Here is a 21,376-nt window from a genome sequence, read left to right as displayed (position 1 = left end):
CTCCCAGTCATTTCTATATTATTATACTGACGGGTAAAGAAAAACATCCCCATTATCATGTCGTCTCCAAGTCATTTTGTGACTAATGTAGATGAATGAAATTTATCTCTCTGAGATCAGTTTTGCATGTGTCAGTCTGAGAGAGCTCTCTGTAGACTCCTTCACATTGCGAGCCATATGTACAACATCAGTAGATTCATTTCTGGATTGCAGTGTTTGAAATGTATTTAGTGCAACTCCTTATTACGCTATTGGCTTTTTACAGTCTGTCTTTTTTAAATAAGTGCACAATATGGCATTTCTAAAGTTATACAGCAAGGTTTTTTTTAGAACCAGAAACACATGGGCTACTTGCACATTGAACAAGTCTGTAGGAACCTGTTCACACACCACCAAGAAACTTGAAGACACAAAAGAGCACAGTGAGGTCAAAAATACTCTGTTGTAAAAAAAAATCACAGTAATAAGCAAGTGCTAGTCAAAAGATGGAAAAAACACGGTATTTAGTTGATAATTGTTTTTGCAAAAAAATGTATACTAAGCTGCTTCACCAATCGTCAAGGTATACCCATATAGAGCAGTCCTAACTAATGTATATAATCCCTATCTGATGTATTTAAAAACCTGATCATCTGTATAGTACCTGTATAAGCAGGGTTCAGAGAAGGAATATCCATGTGGACATGCTGGATGGAACAGCTTTGATGCAAATGACCCATAAGGAATGGTGGACACCCTGGTCTTGCAGAAAGAAGAGAACAATTATAGAACCAGAAACACATGGGCTACTTGCACATTGAACAAGTCTGTAGGAATCTGTTCACATACCACCAAGAAACTTGAAGACACAAAAGAGCACAGTGAGGTAAAAAATACTCTGTTGTAAAGAAATATCACAGTAATAAGCAAGTGCTACTCAAAAGATGGAAAAAAACAAGGAATTTAGTTGATACTTTTTTTTTCAAAAAAATGTATACTAAGCTGCTGCACCAATCGTCAAGGTATATCCATATAGAGCAGTCCTAACATATATAATTCCTATCTGATGTATTTAAAAACCTGATTATCTGTATAGTACCTGTATAAGCAGGGTTCAGAGAACGAATATCCATGTGGACATGCTGGATGGAACAGCTTTGATGCAAATGACCCATAAGGAGTGGTGGACTCCTCAGTCTTGTAGAAACAAGACATCAGATAGGGATTATATACATTAGTTAGGACTGCTCTATATGGGTATACCTTGACGATTGGTGGGGCAGCTTAGTATACTTTTTTTTTAAAAGTATCAACTAAATACCCTGTTTTTTCCATCTTTTACTAGCACTTGCTTATTACTGTGATTTTTTTTTACAACAGAGTATTTTTGACCTCACTGTGCTCTTTTGTGTCTTCAAGGTTTTTTTTAGTATTTTTTTTTTAAGCAAGGCAGCCAAATAGAAATCTATTCTCATCACATCAGATACCAGCAACTTGATCTGTCGGATGTCGTTCACCTTCATTTTCTAAACACATTTTTTGTGATTTTTATTTTTAGGAATAGATGTGCACAGGGTGTTTTTGCTCTTGTTCAGTACGGTAGCTGTTAATGGTAATCTGTCAGCATGTTTTTGCTATGTAATCTGAAGACAGCAGGAGATAGAGGCTGAAACACTGAATTTAGGGATGTGGATATTTATACCATCCTTCGGGGGCCTGTTGTGAATTCTGTGGCAGAGCTCCCTCCTGTGGTCACAAGTGGTACTTCGGCTGATTCTCTCTGTGAGCTTCCGTTAGTGGAGGAGAGTGGTACTGCGGCTTCTGAGTTTCCTTCCTCAGGTGCTGTGGTGAAGTCGTTAGGTGCTGCTCTATTTAACTCCACCTAGTGCTTTGATCCTGGCCTCCAGTCAATGTTCTAGTATTGGACCTGTTTCCTCCTGGATCGTTCCTGTGGCCTGCTGCTCTGCATAGCTAAGTTCCGCTTTTGCTATTTGTTTGCTGTTTTTTTCTGTCCAGCTTGCTTTTTGTTTTTTCTTGCTTACTGGAAGCTCTGGGACGCAGAGGGTGTACCTCCGTGCCGTTAGTTCGGTACGGAGGGTCTTTTTGCCCCCTTTGCGTGGTTGTTTGTAGGGTTTTGTGTTGACCGCAAAGTTACCTTTCCTATCCTCGCTCTGTTCAGAAAGTCGGGCCTCACTTTGCTAAATCTATTTCATCTCTACGTTTGTCTTTTCATCTTAACTCATAGTCATTATATGTGGGGGCTGCCTTTTCCTTTGGGGTATTTCTCTGAGGCAAGGTAGGCTTATTTTCTATCTTCAGGCTAGCTAGTTTCTCAGGCTGTGCCGAGTTGCATAGGGAGCGTTAGGCGCAATCCACGGCTGCCTCTAGTGTGGTTGGAGAGGATTAGGGATTGCGGTCAGCAGAGTTCCCACATCTCAGAGCTCGTTCTATGTTTTTGGGTTATTGTCAGGTCACTGTATGTGCTCTGACTTCTATGTCCATTGTGGTACTGAATTACCAGATCATAACAGTACTGGAGGCCCAAAGTACTAATGATTCTCAATAGAGGGAAAAAAGAAGTTCTGAGACCATTTTTTTTTCTCTGCACTGTGTTTTGCCTTTTTTTCCCCCTAGACATTTGGGTGGTTCAGGACACAGGTGTAGCGATGGACATTAAAGGTCTGTCTTCATGTGTGGATCAGCTCACGGCAAGAGTACAAAATATTCAAGACTTTGTGGTTCAGAATTCTATGTTAGAACCAAGAATTCCTATTCCTGATTTGTTTTTTGGAGATAGAACTAAATTTCAGAGTTTCAAAAATAATTGTAAACTATTTCTGGCTTTGAAACCTCGCTCCTCTGGTGACCCAGTTCAACAAGTTAGGATCATTATTTCTTTTTTACGTGGCGACCCTCAGGACTGGGCATTTTCTCTTGCGTCAGGAGATCCTGCATTAAGTAATATCGATTTGATTCCTGGTAGTAAACTCCCAAAGGGTCGACTGTTTAATTTATCTGTGCCTGAGCACGCCGCTATGCGGAGTTACGTGAAGGAGTCCTTGGAGAAGGGGCATATTCACCCGTCATCGTCGCCATTAGGAGCAGGGTTCTTTTTTGTGGCCAAGAAGGATGGTTCGCTGAGACCTTGTATAGATTACCGCCTTCTAAATAAGATCACGGTTAAATTTCAGTACCCCTTGCCGTTGTTATCTGATTTGTTTGCTCGGATTAAGGGGGCTAGTTGGTTCACCAAGATAGATCTTCGTGGTGCATATAATCTTGTGCGTATTAAGCGAGGCGATGAATGGAAAACTGCATTTAATACACCCGAGGGCCATTTTGAGTATCTAGTAATGCCATTCGGACTTGCCAATGCTCCATCAGTGTTTCAGTCCTTTATGCATGACATCTTCCGAGAGTACCTGGATAAATTCCTGATTGTGTACTTGGATGACATTTTGATCTTCTCGGATGATTGGGAGTCTCATGTGAAGCAGGTCAGAACGGTGTTTCAGGTCCTGCGTGCTAATTCTTTGTTTGTGAAGGGATCAAAGTGTCTCTTTGGTGTTCAGAAGGTTTCATTTTTGGGGTTCATCTTTTCCCCTTCTACTATCGAGATGGACCCTGTTAAGGTCCAAGCTATCCATGATTGGACTCAGCCGACATCTCTGAAAAGTCTGTAAAAGTTCCTGGGCTTTGCTAATTTTTATCGTCGCTTCATCTGCAATTTTTCTAGTATTGCTAAACCATTGACCGATTTGACCAAGAAGGGTGCTGATGTGGTCAATTGGTCTTCTGCTGCTGTGGAAGCTTTTCAAGAGTTGAAGCGTCGTTTTTCTTCTGCCCCTGTGTTGTGTCAACCAGATGTTTCGCTTCCATTCCAGGTCGAGGTTGATGCTTCTGAGATTGGAGCAGGGGCTGTTTTGTCGCAGAGAAGTTCTGATTGCTCGGTGATGAAACCATGCGCCTTCTTTTCCAGGAACTTTTCGCCTGCTGAGCGAAATTATGATGTTGGCAATCGAGAGTTGCTGGCCATGAAGTGGGCATTCGAGGAGTGGCGTCATTGGCTTGATGGAGCTAAGCATCGCGTGGTGGTCTTGACTGATCATAAGAACTTGATTTATCTCGAGTCTGCCAAACGGTTGAATCCTAGACAGGCTCGTTGGTCGCTGTTTTTTGCCCGTTTTGACTTTGTGATTTCGTACCTTCCGGGCTCTAAAAATGTGAAGGCGGATGCTCTGTCTAAGAGTTTTGTGCCCGACTCTCCGGGTTTATCTGAGCCGGCGGGCATTCTCAAAGAGGGAGTAATTGTGTCTGCCATCTCCCCTGATTTGCGGCGGGTGCTGCAAAAATTTCAGGCTAATAAACCTGATCGTTGAACAGCGGAGAAACTGTTTGTCCCTGATAGGTGGACGAATAATGTTATCTCTGAGGTTCATTTTTCGGTGTTGGCTGGTCATCCTGGAATCTTTGGTACCAGAGAGTTAGTGGCTAGATCCTTTTAGTGGCCATCTCTGTCGCGGGATGTGCGTTCTTTTGTGCAGTCCTGTGGGATTTGTGCTCGGGCTAAGCCCTGCTGTTCTCGTGCCAGTGGGTTGCTTTTGCCCTTGCCGGTCCTGAAGAGGCCTTGGACACATATCTCTATGGATTTTATTTCAGATCTTCCCGTCTCTAAAAAAATGTCAGTCATTTGGGTGGTTTGTGATCGCTTCTCTAAGATGGTCCATTTGGTACCCTTGTCTAAATTACCTTCCTCCTCTGATTTGGTGCCATTGTTCTTCCAGCATGTGGTTCGTTTACATGGCATTCCAGAGAATATCGTTTCTGACAGAGGTTCCAAGTTTGTTTCGAGGTTTTGGCGAGCCTTTTGTGCTAGGATGGGCATTGACTTGTCTTTTTCCTCGGCTTTCCATCCTCAGACTAATGGCCAGACCGAACGAACCAATCAGACCTTGGAAACATATCTGAGATGCTTTGTTTCTGCTGATCAGGATGACTGGGTGTCCTTTTTGCCTTTGGCTGAGTTCGCCTTTAATAATCGGGCCAGCTCGGCTACCTTGGTTTCGCCGTTTTTCTGCAACTCTGGGTTCCATCCTTGTTTCTCTTCAGGGCAGGTTGAGTCTTCGGACGTCCTGGTGTGGATACTGTGGTGGACAGGTTGCAGCAGATTTGGACTCATGTAGTGGACAATTTGACCTTGTCCCAGGAGAAGGCTCAACGTTTTGCTAATCGCAGACGCTGTGTGGGTCCCCGACTTCGTGTTGGGGATTTGGTTTGGTTATCTTCTCGTCATATTCCTATGAAGGTTTCCTCTCCTAAGTTTAAACCTCGTTTCATTGGTCCGTATAGGATTTCTGAGGTTCTTAATCCTGTGTCTTTTCGTCTTACCCTTCCAGATTCTTTTTCCATTCATAACGTATTCCATAGGTCATTGTTGCGGAGATACGTGGCACCTATGGTTCCATCTGTTGATCCTCCTGCCCCGGTTTTGGTGGAGGGGGAGTTGGAGTATATTGTGGAGAAAATTTTGGATTCTCGTGTTTCAAGACGGAAACTCCAGTATCTGGTTAAGTGGAAGGGTTATGCTCAGGAAGATAATTCCTGGGTCTTTGCCTCTGATGTCCATGCTCCCGATCTTGTTCGTGCCTTTCATATGGCTCATCCTGGTCGTCCTGGGGGCTCTGGTGAGGGTTCGGTGACCCCTCCTCAAGGGGGGGGGGTACTGTTGTGAATTCTGTGGCAGAGCTCCCTCCTGTGGTCACAAGTGGTACTTTGGCTGATTCTCTCTGTGAGCTTCCGTTAGTGGAGGAGAGTGGTACTGCGGCTTCTGAGTTTCCTTCCTCAGGTGCTGTGGTGAAGTCGTTAGGTGCTGCTCTATTTAACTCCACCTAGTGCTTTGATCCTGGCCTCCAGTCAATGTTCTAGTATTGGACCTGTTTCCTCCTGGATCGTTCCTGTGGCCTGCTGCTCTGCATAGCTAAGTTCCGCTTTTGCTATTTGTTTGCTGTTTTTTTCTGTCCAGCTTGCTTTTTGTTTTTTCTTGCTTGCTGGAAGCTCTGGGACGCAGAGGGTGTACCTCCGTGCCGTTAGTTCGGTACGGAGGGTCTTGTTGCCCCCTTTGCGTGGTTGTTTGTAGGGTTTTGTGTTGACCGCAAAGTTACCTTTCCTATCCTCGCTCTGTTCAGAAAGTCGGGCCTCACTTTGCTAAATCTATTTCATCTCTACGTTTGTATTTTCATCTTAACTCATAGTCATTATATGTGGGGGCTGCCTTTTCCTTTGGGGTATTTCTCTGAGGCAAGGTAGGCTTATTTTCTATCTTCAGGCTAGCTAGTTTCTCAGGCTGTGCCGAGTTGCATAGGGAGCGTTAGGCGCAATCCACGGCTGCCTCTAGTGTGGTTGGAGAGGATTAGGGATTGCGGTCAGCAGAGTTCCCACGTCTCAGAGCTCGTTCTATGTTTTTGGGTTATTGTCAGGTCACTGTATGTGCTCTGACTTCTATGTCCATTGTGGTACTGAATTACCAGATCATAACAGGGGCCGTACAAACTCTGCCCACAAAGTTCAGTAGTGAACACTGCATGTGTGTGCTAACAGAGCAAGAAGAAATTAATGAGCTGGTTGTAATCAAAATACACCTCCCTGCCCAAGAATGCGGTCCCTGAGAATCTGCTCGGGGGACTGATAAAACGTCATCGAGGGCCGTAAATGGCCCTGAGGTTCCCCACCCCTGCCTTAGGGGAAGTGAGAGGAAGGGAGAATGCTCACATTATGAATATACCAGACTCTTATTCTATGTGCCAGTGTATTCCCTGATTGCCCAGTATTTTTGGTTCCGTTTATGCGAACAATAGACTTAGAATTTATTTGTCTGCTACATTCTTTGATCGTTTAATTTAACAGAAGAGCAGAATTGTTTGCATACTATGCCGCCTTTATATTGGACAGCATAGTCTGTATCATTTTAACTACTTCTGGACTGCCCATAGACTCTTAACGTCCAGGTAGTCCGCTCTTGTCCCTACACTGATGTTCTAAAATATCAGTGCAGTCAAAGCAGATTTCACAAGCTCGTGAAGCTGTGCAGAGGAAAAGCTGCTGCCTGTCAGACTCAGCCAGACTTCTGAGACAGAGGATAAGAATGGTCTATTACCATGTTTAACTTCTCCATTGCAGCACTTACCCTGCTTTCTCCTCCCAACCCAGCAAATATGTGATCACTGGGTGTAGGGAGAGAACAGGATCTGCTGGATTCTAGGAAACTCAGACATCTCTGCTGTGCACACAGGAGGATCAGATTTTCCTGTATCTGGGGCATCTATACATGCCCCAAATATAGGGTAATTCAGCAATAAAAAGAATGTATTCATATATTAAAATGACCCCCCCCCCCACCCTCCAAGAACTTTTACAACCTTACAGGGGTCACAGTGAAATCGGATAAACTAAAAAAATAAATAAACATAAAAATAAAATAGAAACAAAGGCTTAAATTAAAAAAAAAAATTGGAAAAATAAACTGCCTGTCTAAATTGTTGTTTATAGCCCCGTCCTCATCAAAAATAACATATCAAAATTGTTTCTATGAAAAGGAGAACACAGTTTAAAATGTTTTAGCTGTCCTTTGTGATTTTTAAAATAAATAAATACAACAAAAATCTGAAAAAAAACTAAATATGCATTTCCTTATTTTATTTACATTTCACCCAGACATGAAAAAAAATTATTTAAAAATGACAAAAAATAGGCAAAAATATTTTGAATATCCGAACGAGTAAAAATTATTCAGTCATTAAAAGCTCATGTATCATAAAACCCAAAATGTCTTTGGCCAGGAAGGAGTGTTAAATGGCCTAGTCATTAACTGGTTAATTAAAAACATGCATAGAAATGAATGAGGGTTTGAGAAGGCTATAAACCCCTCAACCTATTTATTTATTGTATGTTGAGTCTGAGAGAGGGGGTCTCGTTGCTAGGTCCGTTCTGTAAGTCCTTGTGAAAAGTCCAATTGTTGAGAATGCGGTTGTTTGTAGTTAGGCTCTGTTCACATTTATATTTTGGGTTCCCGTCAGCTTTTTACTGCTAGTTTTAATGACTACTACATCTCGGTCTGTTACACCATTTCTACTTTCCAATACACTGGAACCCTTACTGACATGATTAAAGTTATTGGGGACCAGCAGTCATTAGCCCTAATATATGTGATGTTAAATCAAAATTTTCCTTAACAAAAAAAAATAAAAAATCAGCTTACATGTTTCCATATCTTGAGAATAGATAGTACATAGACATGCTGGGTATATTGCTCTCTAGTTGTAAGGGTTAATCTTTGCAGTAACACCATTCCGCTGTCTATTTGTGTTATGTCAGATCGTTTGCTTTTGCATCTTGCTCAGAAAGAGTTGGCATTAAAAGGACAATTTGCAGTTACACTTTTAGTTAAAATAGTCTCCATACCTGGAGATCCGCACACTCCTGATCGATCAATAGACCTGACAGCTGGGGGAAGATAAAATTGTTTCAAGTCAACTTGACTAAATCGGAAAGTAATTTCCTGACAGAAACCTACCTGTAATGTTGTACCTTTCTCGGTGCTTTATTCAGTGTGTCTGCAACACTTACAGGTCAATCTCCTGAAGATTTCCACAGATCAAGCAGGGAAAATGTCACAGTGAACATGGGCCTGTCCTGTCCATTTTACTGTGTGTTCTGCGTATGTTAAGACTTTTGCCTTTTTAAGTTTAGAGTGCACGCACACCTTCAGAGTGAGTGTTCTTATTGTACCAGTGCAGTCAAATTGAATCATTAAAGGGGAAGTCTGAGATATTTAGGTTGATGGTCTATCCTTAAGGATCAATATCTGATCGGTGGGGGTGCGGCATTCACCACCCCCTCCAATCAGCTGCTACAGTGCTCCGTTGCGGAAACGCAGAAAGGCCAGGCACTGCTCCTCCACCCTGAATTTATTTTAATAGTGTTAGATGAGCATTACCCGGCTGCGGACACTACACGGTTGATGGAACTGTTCGCTGCGGTTCTACAATTGGATTACCTCCAGCACTGGTAATAGCTGATCGGCGAGGGTGGCAAATGTCACACCCCCACCAATCAGATGTTGATGACCGGTCCTAAAGATAAAATATAAAAGTCCCAGACAAGCCCTTTAAGCAATAGGTTTGTGTTTCCAGCTCCATGTACAGACCTGTGAGTGTCTGTGGTCACAGACCAGTAACATTCCTTGTGTAGTCTGATCCCGCTGTCATTTTGACATCTGTCTCTTGCTTATTCCTGACCTAACAATTGCAAGTAAGCTGTAAGTTGTGGACGATGGAAAGAAGTATGAGTCCAGGATTCACACAGGTTCTGAACTGTCTGTGATGTTGCCTATATTTTTTTTTACTTTTTATGGCATGATAAAAGGCATCATTCTTCTCATAGGTCTGATTTCCATCAATGTTTTGGATCCCATTTTTATTACTATGTCAGTTTTTTACGGTTTGTGTTTCATCAGTGATTTTCTCAAATGCAGAAAATAACAAATTGTCGGGTGTCCTGCTCATTGTGATTTTAAAAATGGCATCCGTGTGCTGTCCATGGTATTCACAGATTCATTGCCTTGTATGAGGGTTTTTGATCCGTGACTTGTATAAAAATAAAACAGATCTCCGTGATTTTTTTTTTTTGTGTGGTCACACCGTTCACGAAAAAACATGGACATGAGGATAACCCAATAACCGATAGAGCTGTGTTTCTACACAATCTGACACTGACAGCACTGACTGGCCAGTAACAATATTTTTTTGTTCTTGCACCAACCACCTAATGATAGTCTGATCTCTTACATACTGTGCAGTTATACTCTTGTAGTTCAGCCTCCTCTTTGCTATTCTTCAGACCCCATTTTGGTTTCCTGAATTTAGAATTTACCCTACATTTTTTACCTCCTGATCTTCTATCAATGTCCTGACTCATCAGTTCAGCATTACTTTTGCAGCTTGAGTCAGTACTATTTCTGCCTTATCCTTCTCTCAATATCCTCCCAATTTAGTTAATGTATTATAAGTATATAGTCAAGGAGGCTGAACTGGGATAACCTACATTATATTTGTGTGACAGGAGCTGTGCAGTCATCATCATTGGTTGCTGTATCTAATACTGTCCTTGAAGAACTTCAGTGGTACGGGCCATGCAATTTGATCATACAGATCGTTTTTGTGACTGAAATGGTGACATCCTTCAGAAAGCATAAAGGTGTATCATTCCCAAGAAGTCGCCATGAGATCACATGACTTAAGAGAAGGAATGCTTGAATTTTCAGATAGAAAGGAACAAGTAAATTAGGTAAAACTAGCTGATTTATATATATACTGAAAGACTCGCAGCAGGATGAATAAGGAAAAAATAAATTTGGGTTACTGCTACTTTAACCCTTCCCTGACAGTTCCTGAGACAGCATCTTTCCTGGAATATGATGCCTATGTTATTCAGCTATCATCTGCCCACAGCTATTAACCTGGTGACATTTTCAGTGCGCCGTCATGGTGGCTCATCACTCTATGTGTCCGTCTTTGCTCCCTTGATGCGATCGCGGTGCCTTGATAGGTTGCAATGACCGCCAGTGGTCTGCTGAAGACCCCCATTCCTGTCATGACCATACTCCTTTGAACACCAGCTTCATATTGCAAGGTGATTTTTACTGGATAGTGAACGCTGTAGTTTAAAGACAACACTTGGAATTTCCTTTCCTACTTTCCATGACATCACATGATAAAATGAATGGTGTCATTAAAAAGTACAACTAGTCCCACAAAAAACAAGCCTTCATACAGCTATGGGGACAGAAGAATAAGAATTATGGCACTTGGAAGTAAGGGACTAAAAGAGAAATCACGAAAAATGAAAAATCGGCGTGTCAGGAAGGGGGTTCTTATTTTTGAGTTTAATTTTATTGAAATGTTGCAGTAGATTTTGCTATATCCAGTGGGAACCCCAAAACTCAATTTTACATCAATGTTTTTTTTTTTCAGTTTCTCCATCTTATATTGCTATAAGACAGCTTTTTTAGTTTGTGAAGTTGGTATTTACTATTTGTATGGGCCGTTTAGGTAAAATGCCTAATAAAGAAAGGCTAGAGCCTGGACAACTGTTTTTATTGTATGTGTGTGGTATTGGGTTCCAAGAGACTCTTATTTTTCTGTTCACAATAAAGCACATAATAGACTGGATTATCTAAATTGTAGGTGATAACAGATGGGAAAGAGGTGAATGATGAAGATATAGGACACCCACATGTGTATTAGTTTCATATGAATTATTTCTCGTGGTCTTGATGAAAACCTAATAGGAAGGACAAGAATGTGATGAATGGTCAGCGTGTGAAAGATTACAACAAATGGCAAACAGTTTAAGATGTGAGGAGATAGAGGAGCGGGCCTGCTCTGCCCTATACCAGACCAAGGAGCGCATCATTTATAATTTACAGCTATGCAGGTTTGATGCTTGTGTCGTTGCACCTGTTAAATTACTAAATGTTGATGTAATAAAAGTAGAAATGCTTGTTATACAAAAAGTTTCATTGTTTCATCAATGATCTTCACGTGTAGATAAATAAATGACAAAGCTTCTTCTATACATTGCGTTGTCAATCATGGACAGTACACGGACTATATACAGATGCCATCAGTGTGATTTTCAATGACCCATAGACTTGTACTGGTACTTTTCATCTTTAATGCCAGTAAAAGTCTGATATAACTCCATTATTTTTGCACGGACCCACGGTCCATCAAAGAACACAGACATGTGAACAGCCCTATAATCTATTATGGAAATCACATGTAGAACGCGTAAAGTGGCATGCAAAGGTATTAACCCGCTCACCCACTGCATTTTTTTGTTGTTTTGCTACCTCATAACCTGGAATTTCACTATTTTTTTGAGGGTTTGCATCAGTTAATTTAAAGAACATGCCTTCACCTGGGAACATTTGGTTTTCTATTTATTGTGAAGCAAATAGGACAAAATAACTGAATGCTTTGGATCATTGTCTTATTGGAAGGTGAACCCCGATCCCAGTCTCAAATCACTGACAGACTGAAATAGGTTTTGCTCAAGAATATCCCTGTGTTTTGCACCATCCATTTTCCCCTCCACTTGGACCATTTTACTTGTCCCTGCTGGCTAAAAATCTCCCCACAGTATGAAGCTGCCACCACCATGTTTCAATGTGAGAATGGTGTTCTTGGGAGGGAGGGGTGAGCTGTGTTGGTTTCGTTCCAGACATAAAGTTTACCTTGTAGCCAAAAAGTTCAATTTTGGTCTCATCTGACTACACCACCTTCCTCCATACATTTGAGGAGTTTCCCACATGTATTTTGGCAAACGCAAAACGAGCCTTACAAATTTTGTGTGCCAGTAAAGGCTTTTTTTATGCCCACTGTTCCATAAAGGCCACCTCTGTAGAGTGTACAGCTTTTTGTGGTCGTATGGACAGAAACTCCAGTCTCTGTTTGGGAACTCTGCAGCTCCTACAGGGTTACCTTTGGTCTATGTGCTGCCTCTAAGATTAATGCCCTCCTTGCATGGGCTGAGAGTTTTGGTGGGCAGCCCTCTCTTGGCAGGTTTGCTGTTTGATGATAATGGATTTGATGGTGCTTTCTGGGATCATCAGAGATTGAGATTTTTTTTATAAGCCAACCCTGATTTGTACTTTTCAACAACTTTGTCCCAGACTTGATTGGAGATTTCATTGGCCTTCATGGTGTTGTTAGGTTAGTGGTGCCTCTTGCTTAACCCCTTACTGACCTATGATCTCTATATTCATTTTAGGTCGCCTCCCCCTCTTTGTTGCATGCCTTGCCTCTGAACCCGCATGTTTTATCACTCACGACTGCTGAGCTCACGACTGATCTGATCAGCTGTAATGTGCCCGAGACTGGAATCGCGATCCACCCACGGCTGTTCACTAGTTTAATGCAGCTGTCAATCTCTGACCGCGGCATTTAGCTCACGCAAATTGGATGCGCGTCTTAGCTGCACCCATCGGCACCCCGTCACATGATCGCCGATGTGTTGACATAACAACCTGTAGTCTGCAGGAGACCCCTGTAGTTGTCATTGCCGAACTGCTGTGTGTGACCCGGTGGTCGGCGCTCATAACACATGAACATTTTTGTTACATATAGAAGGCCTACAAAAGATTGCCGCTACTAGTCTCCCATGGAGGCTAATGAAACAATTTTTAAAAAGGTTTTAAAAATGTTAAAATAATAAATTAAAGTTCAACTCACTCCCATTTTGCCCCATTCAAAATAAAACATTTAAAAAGCCAAACACATATTTGGTATCGCCGTGTTCAGACTCGCCCGATCTATCAAGATATAAAAATAATTAATTTGATCGGTAAACGGCGTAAGAAGAAAAAAAATCAAAACTCTAGAATTACGTTTTTCTGGTGGCTGCAAATTTCAATAACATACAATAACCGGATCAAAACATCGTATCTATTCCAAAATGATATCAATAAAAATGTCAGCTCGGCGCGCAAAAAATAAGCTCTCACCTTGCCACCGAAGAATCCAGAGCACCTATCACACACAGGACGCAGACTTATCTTTATGGGAGATGACTTAATTTTTCTTATGCATGTGCTTATACTTCGGTTTCATGAACATTTTAGAAAATGGCAGTTGTTTATGGTTTTTTAATCATAAATAGTTTTCAAAATGAAATTAAATATTTTTGGTTGAACAGAGTATATTTCTAGTTCATAACATATTTGTTTATTTATTGGCCATGAACCAGTGTAAATCAATATTATAATAAGACTTTGTGACCTTTTCCGAATCTTTTCTTTTTCTTTGTGTGTGTGACATGCCGTGAACCTCATATTACTGTGATTCTGTAAACCTTCCCTCAGGAATAAACGTGTTTTGAAGTATCAGATATAAAAGTTATCCATAACATGTTGTTTGGTGATATGTCTGCTCGATCTCTGTCATTATGTGTTGGGGAAAAAAAAGATTCCAAGATTTAGTTTCATGAACAAAGAAGGAAAATCGATGGTATCATATTTAGAAATGAACAAGCTGTTTTTAGTCGGCCTTCTATGACATTCCCTTATTTATTGATAAAGCTGCATTGTTTATTAATTGCAGCTATTCTCTATTGCAGGATCTCTTTTCAATCAATGCTTATGTTTATGCTCAGAAGCCACAACTGGATATTCACAGTTTTGAAGGTAACTTTACACGGGTAAGTAAACGCTTTCTCTAATTTTTCATATCCACATAATATGCCCTGGAGACAATATTGCATTGACAGCTTAGCAGGGGAGGCGCTGGCCCCCAGAACAATGTGCAGCGCACCTGCAGCACCTCGTAGATGAATACTGGTACTGTCAGGAGATCAGTCACTGATAGGCTCACCTGCCCCATTGTTAGGATTATGTGCTGCTATGTCCGTGCTTTTACCTCTCATTTGTAGCTGGTTATTGCAGAATTTTCCCAAAGGTTTTGCTATTCCGGTCCCATATATTCAAGGCAGCATGCTCACAAATATCTACAGTAAAAGGGATCACTGAACAAAAAGCAGCTACAAAATATTTATATTCCTTAATTTCTAGTATTAGATTTGTACATGCAACAAAAAAAAAACAACCCTGAAAGTTTGTGTAAAAATATTTAATTTGCCATCACATCCAACAGTTTTATACAAGGTTTTTTTTTTTTTAAGTTTTGTTCACTGGCGGCTCACATAATGTTCTTTTACTTTCTACCAATCATGTGATGTTCAGACTTATTGTAGACACTAGTATAGTGTAGAAAGATAAGGCGGACTATATCATAGCACTTCCAAGTGTGCAGCAACAAGACCAAAAAATAGAAGGGTAAGTATAAGGCTATTATTAGGCTGGTATTAAAATCTGCGTGAAATGCAATATGTTTATTTTTCAAAAAAATAAAAAAAAATTGTGGGAGCTCCCTCGTAATTTTAATAACCAGCAGAGGGAAAGCTGAGGGCTGATGTTAATATTCTGGGAAGAAGCCAATAGCCTTAAAGGTTTTCTGGCTATTAATATCAGCTCACAGATGTTTGCTTAGCCTTTACTGGCTAGTTTACAGGGAAAACCCAGAAAAAAATTGACTTGGGGTCCCCTATAAAATTGAACCAGCAAAGGCTAGGCAGACAGCTGTGGGCTGATAATATCCTGGGAAGGGGCCATGGATATTGGCACCCCCAGGCTAAAAACATAGATGCGCCAATTCTGGCACTTAGATTCGCTTTCCCACATGCCATGGCAAGTGGGGTTCATATTTGTGGGGTTGATGTCACCTTTGTATTGTCAGGTAACATCAAGCCCACGGCTTAGTAATGGAGAGGACACCTATCCATTGTAAATCCTATAGTTATATGGTAAATAAAGACAAGGCCAGAATAAAGTCCTTTATTTGAAATAATCACACAGACTCCTTTATTGAATCTTAATTTACCATACTTACTAAACTCCTAATCCCCGACACCCTCGTCTCCTGGAAATAATAAAAAAATAATAAACCAACATACAATACTATCCTGTCCGACGTAGTCCATTTAGTACCGAGTGTCCCACTGCGATCTCACGTGTAGAACAGTCACATCGGGAGATGTGACCGCTCTACCAGACCGATGGCGATACACTGACAGGAGGTAATTGCTCCGGCAGTGTATCACTGCGCTGCCGTGAGAGTTCACCGGAGTTCATCAGCTCTGGTGTTCTCACTTACGGCACCGCTGTGTGAGAACTTTCCCACACAGCAGTGCCATAAGTGATAGCACTGGAGCTGATCAGCTGATGAAGTCCAGTGAACTCTGACGGCGGCTCAGTGATACACTGCAGGAGTGATTACCTCCTGCCAGTGTATCGCTGGCGGCCGGGTGACATCGACATGGGACACTCGGTATTAAATGGACTGCGGCGGACAGGGAGTATATGTTGGTTTATTATTTTTGATTGTTTGCAGGAGACGCAGGCGTCCGGGATTATGTGTTTGGTAAGTATGTATTGTGTATGTGAATATGTAAATTATGTAAATGTTTTGATTGAACACAGGCATCGGATGATGAGACTATTCTCCCATCATCGATCGGCTCATGCTGTCTCTGTCATATGTGAACAGAGACGTAGCCGGATGGGAGTAATAGTCCAACAAATACAAATATTATTTCTTGGAAATTCGGAGACATGTCAGAAGTTTATAGACTAAAACAACAATTTACATTTTACTCAAAGACATATCAATAAAGAGAATAATCAGACAAACTGAGCATTTTGCAGTGGTCTCTTAATTTTTGCCAGAGCTGTATATATAACACCAGAGGAGTAGTAATCCTATTTATAATTGAATTTTTTAGTTATATTTCCAAGTGGAAAAAAAGGAAAAACCAGTGAGTTTTCAGCTGTAGATACTTAACATAGGTAATAAGTATATCTCACATGTGGTCAGACAATCAAATCAGACATACCTAAGTATCCTGTCTTGCATAATAAAGGATCAAAAGGGTCTTACTTATAGTATGATCATATAGTGCAATAGTAATAATATCCAATAAGGGTAATGCCATTGGACGTTGTCAATCCAAGTGTCTGTATGGTCATTGTAATACCAAGGCTGGATGTAAGTGGAGTGCTGCGCCCAACAGTTTGCAGACCTTGCTACATTTCAGGGGGAACATCACTTTCTCAAGAATGCAGCCTTCAAGTCCCAATTTGTGTTAAAAGAAGCAATTCACACTATAATCACTGTTTCATTGAGATAATTGTCAAATTGGAATTTACATGAAACAGCAGCAGACAAGATGAATACAGCAAACAGTCATCTGGATATATTTTGGATTTTAGTTTTTTTATATGCAATTTTATATAGATTTAAACATGAGAAAACACATTGAAACATTTACAAATTCGGTACAATTAATCAAGCGAGAATTTGGAAGGCGGGGAACATATTGTATCTGTTTTGGTATGTACACGACCTGATGCCTGCTCAGTGCCCTGACCATAAGGAGTGTTGGATGTGGCAACGTTCATTTTCAATGTTCTCATCTCGATCACTGTTGCACTTTATATTATGAATGTCTGAAGAATTTATAAAAAAAAAATATTTAAATTCTGTTGGTTTATTAATAGGGTCCACCAGGCTTCTTGTATTTTGGATTGAAATAATATAGATGAAGACAATGATGTTCTTTCTGCCACAGATGAGCAGATGGTGAAGGAAACAGTCATATGTTTTGATGAACATATACACAGTTTTTTCCCCATATATAATGTACTAAGTGTACAGTCACGAGAAAAAATAAGTATACCATATGAAGTCTATGGTATTACGTACCAGGACTTAATAAGAAAAAAAAAATACATCTGATCTTTGGAAGGTTTTAAAATTAATTGGGTTGTCAACTACTAGGACAACCCCTTCTTGATCTAAAAGTTTGGCCCCAATCTATATATATATATATATATATATATAAAAACCAGTGCATATCAACGATGATGTCATAATGGTTGCCGTGGCGACGATGATGTCATAATAGGTTGTAATGTGACGGTTATGTCATAATGGTTGCCATGGTGAAGATGTCATAATAAGTTGCCATGGCGACGATGATATCAGAATGGTTGCCATGATGAAGATTGTCATAATGGGTATATGGGCAGGGAACTATGGGATGGAGGATGTGTGATTGGTGTATGGGCACGGGACTATGGGGTGGAGGATGTGTGATGGGTATATGGACATGGGACTATGTGATGGAGGATGGGTATATGGGCATGGGACTATGGAATGGAGGATGTGTATGATGGGTATATAGGCACGGGACTATGCGATGGAGGAATGTGATGGGTTTATGGGCACAGGACTATGGGATGGAGGATATGTAGGATGGGTATATGGGCATGGGGTTATGGGATGTAGGATGTGTATGATGGGTATTTGGGTGTGGGACTATGGAATGGAGGATGTGTATGATGGGTATATGGGTGTTATGTTTGCTAATGACAGGTGTTATGAAGGCAATCCAGAAACACAGTGTGCTTAGCGATCAGAGCGCACACAGTGATCTGACAAATACCCAAAAATACAAGAACGAGCTCTGAGACGTGGAAACTCTGTAGACTGCACACCTGATCCTATCCTAAACACAACTAAAAGCGGCTGTGGATTGCGCCTAACAACTACCTAGGCAACTCGGCACAGCCTAAGAAACTAGCTAGCCTGAAGATAGAAAAATAGGCCTGACTTGCCCCAGAGAAATTCCCCAAAGGAAAAGGCAGCCCCCCACATATAATGACCGTGAGTAAGATGAAAAGACAAAACGTAGGGATGAAATAGATTCAGCAAAGTGGGGCCCGATATTCTAGGACAGAGCGAGGACAGTAAAGCGAACTTTGCAGTCTACAAAAAACCCTAAAGCAAAACCACGCAAAGGGGGCAAAAAAAAACCCACCGTGCCGAACTAACGGCACGGCGGTACACCCCTTGCGTCTCAGAGCTTCCAGCAAAACAAAAGACAAGCTGGACAGAAAAAAAGCAACAAAAAAGCAAAAATCACTTAGCTATACAGAGCAGCAGGTCACAGGAACAATCAGGAGAAGCTCAGATCCAACACTGAAACATTGACAAGGAGCAAGGATAGCAGCATCAGGCGGAGTTAAGTAATGAAGCAGTTAACGAGCTCACCAGAACACCTGAGGGAGGAAGTTCAGAAGCTGCAGTACCACTTGTGACCACAGGAGTGAATTCAGCCACAGAATTCACAACAGTACCCCCCCCTTGAGGAGGGGTCACCGAACCCTCACCAGAGCCCCCAGGCCGACCAGGATGAGCCGCATGAAAGGCACGAACAAGATCGGAAGCATGAACATCAGAGGCAAAAACCCAGGAATTATCTTCCTGAGCATAACCCTTCCATTTAACGAGATACTGGAGTTTCCGTCTAGAAACACGAGAATCCAAAATCTTCTCCACAATATACTCCAATTCCCCCTCCACCAAAACCGGGGCAGGAGGCTCAACAGATGGAACCATAGGTGCCACGTATCTCCGCAACAACGACCTATGGAATACATTATGTATGGAAAAGGAGTCTGGGAGGGTCAAACGAAAAGACACAGGATTGAGAACCTCAGAAATCCTATACGGACCAATAAAACGAGGTTTAAATTTAGGAGAGGAAACCTTCATAGGAATATGACGAGAAGATAACCAAACCAGATCCCCAACACGACGTCGGGGACCCACACGGCGTCTGCGATTAGCGAAAAGTTGAGCTTTCTCCTGGGACAAGATCAAATTGTCCACTACCTGAGTCCAGATCTGCTGCAACCTATCCACCACAGAATCCACACCAGGACAGTCCGAAGACTCAACCTGTCCTGAAGAGAAACGAGGATGGAACCCAGAATTGCAAAAAAATGGAGAAACCAAGGTAGCCGAGCTGGCCCGATTATTAAGGGCGAACTCAGCCAACGGCAAAAAGGACACCCAATCATCCTGGTCTGCAGAAACAAAACATCTCAGATATGTTTCCAAGGTCTGATTGGTTCGTTCGGTCTGGCCATTAGTCTGAGGATGGAAAGCCGAGGAAAAGGATAGGTCAATGCCCATCCTACCACAAAAGGCTCGCCAAAACCTTGAAACAAACTGGGAACCTCTGTTAGAAACAATATTCTCAGGAATGCCATGCAACCGAACCACATGCTGAAAGAACAAAGGTACCAAATCAGAGGAGGAAGGCAATTTAGCCAAGGGCACCAGATGGACCATTTTAGAAAAGCGATCACAGACCACCCAAATGACTGACATCTTTTGAGAAACGGGAAGGTCAGAAATGAAATCCATCGAAATATGTGTCCAAGGCCTCTTTGGGACCAGCAAGGGCAAAAGCAACCCACTGGCACGAGAACAGCAGGGCTTAGCCCTAGCACAAATCCCACATGACTGCACAAAAGTACGTACTTCCCGTGACAGAGATGGCCACCAGAAGGATCTAGCCACTAACTCTCTGGTACCAAAGATTCCAGGATGACCAGCCAACACCGAACAATGAAGTTCAGAGATAAGTTTATTAGTCCACCTATCAGGGACGAACAGTTTCTCTGCTGGACAACGATCAGGTTTATTCGCCTGAAATTTTTGCAGCACCCGCCGCAAATCAGGGGAGATGGCAGACACAATGACTCCTTCCTTGAGGATACCCGCTGGCTCAGATAAACCCGGAGAGTCGGGCACAAAACTCCTAGACAGAGCATCCGCCTTCACATTTTTAGAGCCCGGAAGGTACGAAATCACAAAGTCGAAGCGGGCAAAAAATAACGACCAACGGGCCTGTCTAGGATTCAAGCGCTTGGCAGACTCGAGATAAGTCAAGTTCTTATGATCAGTCAATACCACCACGCGATGCTTAGCTCCTTCAAGCCAATGACGCCACTCCTCGAATGCCCACTTCATGGCCAGCAACTCTCGATTGCCCACATCATCATTACGCTCAGCGGGCGAAAACTTCCTGGAAAAGAAAGCACATGGTTTCATCACTGAGCAATCAGAACCTCTCTGTGACAAAACCGCCCCTGCTCCAATCTCAGAAGCATCAACCTCGACCTGGAACGGAAGAGAAACATCTGGCTGACACAACACAGGGGCAGAACAAAAACGACGCTTCAACTCCTGAAAAGCTTCCACAGCAGCAGAAGACCAATTAACCAAATCAGCACCCTTCTTGGTCAAATCGGTCAATGGTTTGGCAATGCTAGAAAAATTACAGATGAAGCGACGATTAAAATTAGCAAAGCCCAGGAACTTTTGCAGACTTTTCAGAGATGTCGGCTGAATCCAATCCTGGATGGCTTGGACCTTAACTGGATCCATCTCGATAGTAGAAGGGGTAAAGATGAACCCCAAAAATGAAACTTTCTGCACACCGAAGAGACACTTTGATCCCTTCACAAACAAAGAGTTAGCACGCAGGACCTGAAAAACCATTCTGACCTGCTTCACATGAGACTCCCAATCATCTGAGAAGATCAAAATGTCATCCAAGTAAACAATCAGGAATTTATCCAGATACTCACGGAAGATGTCATGCATAAAAGACTGAAACACAGATGGAGCATTGGCAAGTCCGAACGGCATCACTAGATACTCAAAATGACCCTCGGGCGTATTGAATGCAGTTTTCCATTCATCTCCTTGCCTGATTCTCACCAGATTACACGCACCACGAAGATCTATCTTAGTGAACCAACTAGCCCCCTTAATCCGAGCAAACAAGTCAGATAACAATGGCAAGGGATACTGAAATTTAACAGTGATCTTATTAAGAAGGCGGTAATCAATACACGGTCTCAGCGAACCAT

General features: G+C 41.9%; 1 protein-coding gene across 3 annotated transcripts in view; it reads left to right on the top strand.

Annotated features, from left to right (window-relative positions):
• ATP9B (ATPase phospholipid transporting 9B (putative)) overlaps positions 1 to 21,376 on the top strand; it is a 481,605-nt gene that overhangs the window by 164,840 nt on the left and 295,389 nt on the right. For all 3 annotated transcript variants that reach the window (XM_069730937.1, XM_069730939.1, XM_069730938.1), the window contains exon 9: positions 14,152 to 14,232. In XM_069730937.1, coding sequence (XP_069587038.1) covers positions 14,152 to 14,232 — 81 coding nt within the window. The remainder of the gene's footprint in view (positions 1 to 14,151; positions 14,233 to 21,376) is intronic.

Source organism: Ranitomeya imitator, chromosome 6 (assembly GCF_032444005.1).
Source record: "Ranitomeya imitator isolate aRanImi1 chromosome 6, aRanImi1.pri, whole genome shotgun sequence".
NCBI classification, from domain to species: domain Eukaryota; kingdom Metazoa; phylum Chordata; class Amphibia; order Anura; family Dendrobatidae; genus Ranitomeya; species Ranitomeya imitator.
This window is presented reverse-complemented; position numbering and strand designations above follow the sequence as displayed.